Below are 8468 nucleotides of genomic sequence, written 5' to 3' on the forward strand. Positions count from 1 at the left end.
CGCTCACCATATTCAATCGTCATTTTGGGCGTGACCTCACGGTCACTCTTCATGCCCATCGAAATGTTTCGCTGGGTGGTGTGGGTATTAGTGTCCGGATCCAGTTGGCGATTGTGTTATTTAATGTGGTGTTTGTCGCATGGCTGGTGTTGTAAGTGTCATAAGGAACAAAGGGGAAACCACAGAGGCAATTTACACACAGGGAATTTACTCTTATCCCATAACTAATTAGCATAGCTCCACCCCTCACATGGAGACATATAACGCTTACACGGACATCCGGGCCTACATAGGTACATGAAGGTGGCCACACGGCATATGGCGCACGCTAATCTATACAATCCTACCTTGACTAAGGTATTTCATTACCTACTCCACACAAACGTAACAATATGTATGAGCTGTACTTCCACAACAGTTACTCAAAACTAACTGTTGAAATCCGAAGTTTAAATTTCGTTTCATGTTCTCTCATTCTCAGCTGTTTGGAGTTTCTCATAAATCACGTGGCAGTCACAAGCTCTGATATTTTGAGTGCACATCATCATGCAGGTCATGAGTCTGGCAAGAGAAAGCAAATAGCTATGAGCTGTTACGTTCACTCATGTGAACAGCATCTACTTTGCTTATTTGCCCTTGAGGTTGTGGTGCAGCGCAGGGCCGGATTAAGAGTTGTGGGGGCCCCAGGGCAAGTTGGTGGTGTTGTTTCCTGACCAGACCTTTCTTTTTACAAGCCCCAATCCATGGGATATTCACAAAAATTTCATACACACTCTTATTAACCTAAGCCCTGGCTATTTACATTACAATCACTGTCCTTTCTTCAATGCATCAATGATCTCTCACAGCATCATATTTTTTGTGTCCAGGTTGCCCAGAACCTTGCTTTGTGGGGGGGGCCTTTTTGTGTGGGGCGCCAGGGGCTAGCACCCAGTGTGCCCCCCTTTAATCAGGCACTGGTGCTGCCATTGTGGTGGGGACATTGAACTGGCATCCTAAAGGTAATTTGGATTCAGACTCTATGCTACTGTATATACCGAGCTAGATTTTAAATCCAAAGGCTCACAGTAGTAGGGTTTGTGGTTAACCACTGTGTCCAATTTACAAATTAGCTATAGTGTTAGAATAATCACCATATTGATATTACATTGATGACTGATGATGCAAAAGCCCATGTGGCTCACTATTGGCCTTCAGGGAAAAGGTAATCTGCCTGTGATGCTTGGACTGGTCTGCATGTGATGTGACAGGACAACCTGGCCTAGAGGCATGAGCCCTCACTCCTGAACTGACTAGCCTGGGTTCAAATCTCGACCCAGATACAAACTGTCCTCCTGGCGTTTTGCAGGCAGGGCGAGGCATCAGCAGTCGCGCTGTCGTTCGGATGGATGATAAACTGGGCATCACCTCTGCCAGCGTTCTGTCGGTGGACGTTAAAGATCCCATGATGTCTTCATGAAGAGTTGACGAGTGATTGCTGGAAACCTGAGCAAACTGTAAATTCTTACTTGAATTGTGGCTGCCAAGTTGGCTCATCTTGGAGATTCGTTACCATCAGGTAACATTGCTTGCTATCTGAGAGGGCCACTTTTGGTAATGAATGGCGACCACTATTAATATTATTATTTTCTGCTATTGAATTTCCACCATGCATCCTTGCAGGCTACTTATATCGAGTAGCAATGTCTCTATTATAAAGCTTTCATTTATACACAGCAATTGATTCATTCAGTCACTCATTCGTCCATTTAGAACTTACTATGGAAACTGTGGGGATTTCTAAATGCTGTTTTTTTTTTGTTTTTTGTTTTTTTGTATACAGAGTCGAGGCTCGTGAAAGAGCTAACATTTATCAAACAAACAAATCAAACAAACAAATCAAACAAACAAGTAAACAAAGCACATAAAAGTGGGAGCGGTCGACAAGATGGGGAGAGAAGGGGAGGAAGCACACAAACACAACATTTGAGGGCAGGGACATCGGGAGATGTGTGGGAGGCAGAGGGCCTGGGGGGAGGCAGGATAGGTATAAAACGCAAGGACACCAATGACTTCCAGGAAAGAAGACAAAAGTCACCTCAAAAAAGTGGATTTGGAGTGAAATTAGCGGGGGTAGAAAAGATCAAGGTTTTGGATTGGGGAAGATAAGAGATGGTGGTGAACAGCCGTTTTAAAGACCTGGAGGGAGGAGTGGGATTGAAGAGAGTGAGGGAGTTTGTGACAGAGGTGGGAGAAAAGAGGAATGAAGGAGTGAAGGTGAGCAGAGAGTCTTGATTTTGGCAGTTTAACCATAAGAGGGTTGCAGGCAGATCTTAGGCAGATCTTGTGCGACCTGCAGGAATATTTGGGGGACAGAGCCCAGAGAGAGCTGGGGGAGCAAGGCCGGAGAGGAGTCGGTAGAAGACGGAAAGACCACCAACCTGCCTGCGGTGAGTAAGTGAAAGGCCATCGGAGATAGCGTCATCGCGGGAGTTTCCAATGATTCTGAACGCTTTGGTTTCAACAGCGTGAAGACAAGCTAGGTGTAAGGCAGGAGCACCAGCCCAGAGGGGAGAGAAGTATTCCATTGAGCTGCGGATGAAAGCCTTGTATGTGGTGAGGAGCTCAGGTGTGCCAAGGAAGGACTTCGCACGACGGAGGATGCCCAGTCGGCGACTGGCTTTGGAGGCCAGCTTGGAAATGTGGTTTTCCCAGGAAAGATCATGGCAGATAGTGAGACCCAAAAGCTTGAGTGACAGAACTTCTTGGAGAGGATTATTCAGAAAGTAGATGGGAGGGTTGTCCAGTCGGTCTTTTCGGAGAGACATCGTAAGAGTGTGAGATTTGTCAGGATTGAAAGACATGTTCCACTTGTTTGCCCAGTCTGTGATTTTGTCCAGGTCTGCAGAGAGTGAGGAGGCTTCAGACTACCGATCTGAGGGATGAGGAATGGAGCGGCAGAGAGTGGAGTCATCAGCAAAGAGATAGAGAGGATTTTCAAGAGAGTCAGAGAGATCATTGATGAAGACCAGAAAAAGCACAGGGCCCAGAACACTGCCTTGGGGAACTCCAGCCTGAACAGGAAGAGGAGATGAGAGAAACCCATTCAGGGCCACACGTTGACTACGACAAGAGAGGAAGTCCGCCAGCCATGCGTGGAGATTTCCATGGATACCAAAGGAGGAGAGTTTGGTGAGCAGAGCGGGGTGCCAGACCGTATCGAAGGCACGTGATATGTCGAGGGAGACAGCTCTAATTTCCTGTTTGGCATTGAGGACCTCCATCCATTGTTGAGGCAGCAGAAGCAGCATGTCCAGAGTAGAGTGACCTGGTCTGAAACCAAATTGATGATCAGAGATCAAGCCATTGGAGAAGAGGAAAGATTTCATATCCGAAGCAATGATGGATTCCATGACTTTGCTGATAATTGGGAGAAGGCTGATTGGTCTGTAGTTGCTGGGATCTGTTTTTGCACCTTTTTTGTGCAAAGCGGTGATGTTGGTTGAAACAACTTCCTGGACAATGAAATACACTGGGCCTTTTCCTTCCCAAATTGCGATGGGATTTGGACCGACATACCACTTGATTATAATACACCCAGTTGAACCAATCATAAATCCTTTTACCCATGGGAGGTGATGGGATTTGGAATGGCTTTCATTAGCAATCGATGAAAGGTATATGCCAGCCACCCAAATGCCTCACTATGCCAATATACTTCCATTCAGAACCTTGAAACTTTTTTTAATTTCATAAATGCAAAATTAATGCAAAATTAATCCAGTCCATCTCTAGAAAAAAAAAACAATTCAAAAAACTCACCACATGCAGTAGTTTCAAGGAATCCACAAAACTGTAAAATAAATGGTGAAAAGACAAAACAGAACATCAGCAATGAACTCTTCCTAAAATCAGCCATTTGTAATTAACGATGAATCCCACAACGATAATTGTTTTCATTGTTACCCTACGCTCGTGAAGCGAAATGCGTGGTTAAGCGATCGGTTGAATGCGTACGTACATATGGCGTACGTACATACGTCTGCATTTTTAAAATTGATTTTCTCAGCAAGCGTTGGTCCCATTGACACGCTATTTTGCACCAAAGAAGCGCCCCCTCCCGTATAATATTTCAGTGATAATTATGACGTCATAGGTCACGTGGTACAGACAACAATAATTGTGACGTTATAAAAACGTTGCACCTCTATATCTCCGAAACCGCTCATTGGGAAAAAATTTAAACATGGTGCGTTGTCAAGTACTCCCTATGTAGTGGGGCAACTTAGCATAACAATTGTGCATTTTGTGAGGAAAGCACCAAATTTGGCACACTAGTAGACTATCATATTATGAAAAGATCTGGATATTGGGCCATCTCAGATTCAGAGATTTGATTTTTGCAAGATTTCGATTCGATTGGGATCGAAGAGAACACCTTCTTCGTCTTCTGTACAGTGAAGTTGCCAGCCCTGAATTCTCTGGCTACATCTGGGTGCTTCATTGGGAGTGCAACCATGTCCCTCAGGTGAACAGGGACCCACCTGGCATAGTGTGTGTGATCTAAGGCATGGAACCATGGGACCAGTTCCGTCAGGGCATCAAGGTACATCGTGAATGAAGCCTGCCGCAGAGAACGCACGTAGACCAGTACCAACATCTCTAGTTCCAGCACAGTTGCCCAGTACTGAAAGTTGGGAATGTCTTCTCCTCTCTGGTGACACCAGTCTTCGAACTCAGGCAGGTCTTCTGCATCATCAGCATATGTCATACAGTGGCGTTCATACGCACGGTGTTGCAGGATGTGCAGTGCCGCTGCAGTGATTTGATGAGCTCTTCTTGTGTGGGTGACGTGGGCAGCTCGCAGGAAGGAGTCGGCCGTCCCTGGCGTTGCAATCTCAGCTTGCAAATCTGCAAATCTTGCAAAAATCAAATCTCTGAATCTGAGATGGCCCAATATCCAGATCTTTTCATAATATGATAGTCTACTAGTGTGCCAAATTTGGTGCTTTCCTCACAAAATGCACAATTGTTATGCTATATTTAGCTTAGCTGCCGGACTAATGGGAGAATAAGATATGTTAATGATGATGTCATTGTTACCTTCATTATGACATCATAATTCGTCAAGTACAATACTTGATCTGATCAGTATAAAAAATTTTCTCTACAACTCTTGGTCTGATGGACACGAAATTTTCACCTCAAGAGTGCCTCCTCCTGTATATTTTTAGTGGTAATTATGACGTCAGAGGTCACATGGTACGGGCGCCATCTTGGAAAAACTTTGCACCTCTATATCTCCGAAACCGCTGCATGGAAAAAATTGAAACATTGCTCACTGTCAAGTACTCCCCATGGGGAATAAGTTATGTTAATGATGATGTCATCGGTGCCTTTGTTATGATGTCATAATTCGACAAGTACAACGCTTTGTCCGATCAGTTTGAAATTTATTGAGTGTGATCTACGCAACAAATATATTGGAGAATGTAAATTTATGATGTCATCGGTCACATGGTCTAGCACTAGCAGCCATATTGGATTTTTAAAAAAACCCCTTAAAAAACAGAAGCGTTGGCTCGCAACAAGTTGACTGCACGGGGTAAGTATTCCATGAATACCATCTAGTTCTGTGATGTAATAGTGTTGGGGGTCTCCAGGTTCACACTTCTTTTCAAGATCATTGCAAGAGACCTTAAGATCCTTCATAAGAACTGTTCATCTTTGCCTTCAAGCTCAATCATTTTATTTCTTTCCCTGACATAAAGAGCAGGGCAAGAAACAGGATTATTTGACAAGTGACTACCTGATTGACAAATAACCTCACATATATAACCACAAAATGGGGTTTTGTGGTTATACATGTGGGGACACTTGTCAATCAAATAGCCGTGCCACATGAAGTTCCATAAGCTTGAATTTACTCATCTACCCCACCTCCCCCCCCCCCTCCTTTTTATGATTATACTTCCCCCTAATTTAAAACCACTATGAAACCCCGCCATTCTGTTAAATCTGGTTTGGCAACCTTGGGAAGTGCTCTTGAACACAAAATGGTCGGTGAGCTAGATTTTGCCTGCGGACAGGATACAGATGGACAAATGCTGCAGGTATGTGGCAGGGAGGGAGATCGGAAGAGATAGAGAAATAAAGATAAAGGAGAAAGAGAAAGAAAAAGAGAACTTAGGAATTGGAAGTACCTTATTACAAACAGATAACAACTTTGTTAACAGTGGCAGCGAGATTTAGAGAGGAAAACAGGCTGGACACTATAAGGAGATTGGGTGCGTTTGTTGGACCGGTATTTAAATGTACACTTTTTGAGAATCTGGGAGAACAGAATCCACATTTAACGTCCAAAGCGAACCGGCTATGCTTTATGCGAGTCCTTTTCTGACCGTGCCTTTGTCACGACCCCATAGTAGCCCACGGCACCTGTGGCACCAGACACGACGAGAGATGCCATTCACCCCCTTATCTTCATTTTACTCCTATTCTCCCCCAGCTTGAAGATTTATTTATTTATTTCTCTCCAAACCCTGTCCATCCTGGCCCATCCTTTTGTTGGTTCAGGCTTGCAGCTATATAAGGTACGTGAGTGTTCTGTAAATTGTCTCTTGGGGCTCCGAGCGATTTGTGCTTTATCTTGACATTTAGTATGCAATGTAATTTAATAATTACTGTTGTGTTTGTTGTTTACAGTATGGTCATTTCTTGTGATGAAAACTCATCTCCAAACTAGAGAGTTTATAGAACACCTTATCTAGTGCAGTCTGGAGAAAAAGGACGTGACTCCCCACTTCCCCGTCTTATAAATTACAAGCTGAGGTACCCGGCTTCGCCCGGGTTGAATAAGAATAATACAAATATATGATGAAAAGAACATGTATATTTTAGAGCAATATCACAGTACATTTCCTACATGACGTTTTGTCAATTTTCAATTTCTCAAAACCTCTTGGTATACAACATTTCTGGTTTTCTTACTTGGTGCCAAGACATAAAGATTGCTTGGTTTTCCAACCCTCGAGCAGCCCACGTACAGCTGGCCATGGGAAGTACCCGGCATTGCCGGGCGGGGGAAGGGAGGGGAGGAGGAAGGGGAGGGGAGGGGAACGGGGGGGAGGGGAGGAGAGGGTGGGGAGTGAAGAAGAGGGGGGTGGGAGAAGAGGGGGGAGGGGAGAAGAGGAGGGAGGGGGAGGAGGAGAGGGGAGGGGGGAGGGGGGGGAGGGGAGGGGGGAGGGGGGGAGGTGAGGGTGGAGGGGGGAGGAGGGAGGGGAGGGGAGGGGGAGGGGGAGGGGGAGGGGGGAGGTGAGGGGGAGGGGTAGGTGAGGGGGAGGGGGAGGTGAGGAGGAGGGGAGGGGAGGGGGGAGGTGAGGAGGAGGGGGAGGGGAGGGGAGGGGGAGGGGAGGGGGAGGGGAGGGTGAGGGTGAGGGGAGGGGAGGGGGGGAGGGGAGGGTGAGGGAGGGGAGGGGAGGGGGGAGGGGGAGGGGAGGGGGAGGGGTGGAGGGGAGGTGAGGGGGGGAGGGGGAGGGGAGGGGGGAGGGGGAGGGGAGGGGGGAGTGGAGGGGGAGGGTGAGGGGAGAGGGGAGTGAAGGGGGGAGGGGGAGGGAGAGGGGGGGAGGGGGAGGGGGAGGGGAGGGGAGGGGAGGGGGAGGGGAGGAGGAGGGGAGGGGGATGGGGGAGGGGAGTGGAGGGAGAGGGGGGAGGGGAGGGGGGAGGGGAGGGGGAGGGGGAGGGGGGAAAGGCTAGCTTGGCAAGCGATAGCAGGCTTTTTACTTTTATTTTTACCTCAATGAGGGCTATATATATAGTCCGTGCTTGGAGCCTTAAAGTTCAACATAAAGTTTTTTGATGAAAAATAATGCAGATGTATAACAATCTACCAATGCAAGTTCAGAAATGAATGCAGATCCTTTACTTTGCAATACAAACGCAATTCCCGCCATTTCCACTCACGATCGAGGCCTCCACAGTGACCGCGCCGCGCCTCTTCTTCCTCCTACAACTTCGTCACTTCTTTCACTCAAAATGCACGAAATTCTGCCGCATGAAATTATGTAGAGGCCTCGTCGGGGGGATATAAGGTAGATAAGGAAGGCGTTGTAACAGAAGAATCCAAAAAAAAGTGGACGAACATAAGGAAATGGGAGCTATTCTGGACCCACAGCCAAACCCGACAAACCATTGCAATACACCCCAAACGTCTAGCGCCGCCACAAACTACACCATGGAATTGCAGCTGGCGCGGTTTTTTTAAACCATTGAAATTAAAATAAAACGTAGCCTAAAACCACCGGGATTTTATGCTGATTCCGAATCTGTGTCTAAAACTTTTCTCCGATGTGTAGTTCTTGAGTTATAAGCAGACATCCAGACAGACACACACACACACACACACACACACACACACACACACACACACACACACAGACACTCCTCCTTTATATATAGAGACTAGCAGAAGTACCCAGCATTGCCGGGAG

At 46.6% G+C, this 8468-nt stretch overlaps 1 protein-coding gene and 1 long non-coding RNA gene across 4 annotated transcripts in view; one reads left to right on the top strand and one right to left on the bottom strand.

Moving 5' to 3' along the window:
* The window catches only part of LOC144891855 (uncharacterized), a 43934-nt gene extending 42219 nt beyond the window's left edge, over positions 1 to 1715 (top strand). The window contains exons 2-3 of the long non-coding RNA XR_013623256.1: positions 870 to 1001; positions 1349 to 1715. This is a non-coding gene — a long non-coding RNA (uncharacterized LOC144891855). The remainder of the gene's footprint in view (positions 1 to 869; positions 1002 to 1348) is intronic.
* FGD5 (FYVE, RhoGEF and PH domain containing 5) overlaps positions 1 to 8468 on the bottom strand; it is a 204236-nt gene that overhangs the window by 178301 nt on the left and 17467 nt on the right. For all 3 annotated transcript variants that reach the window (XM_078776775.1, XM_078776774.1, XM_078776773.1), the window contains exon 7: positions 3802 to 3832. In XM_078776775.1, coding sequence (XP_078632901.1) covers positions 3802 to 3832 — 31 coding nt within the window. The remainder of the gene's footprint in view (positions 1 to 3801; positions 3833 to 8468) is intronic.

Source organism: Myxine glutinosa, chromosome 4, assembly GCF_964187855.1.
Source record: "Myxine glutinosa chromosome 4, kmMyxGlut1.1, whole genome shotgun sequence".
In the NCBI taxonomy this organism is placed as follows: Eukaryota; Metazoa; Chordata; class Myxini; order Myxiniformes; family Myxinidae; genus Myxine; species Myxine glutinosa.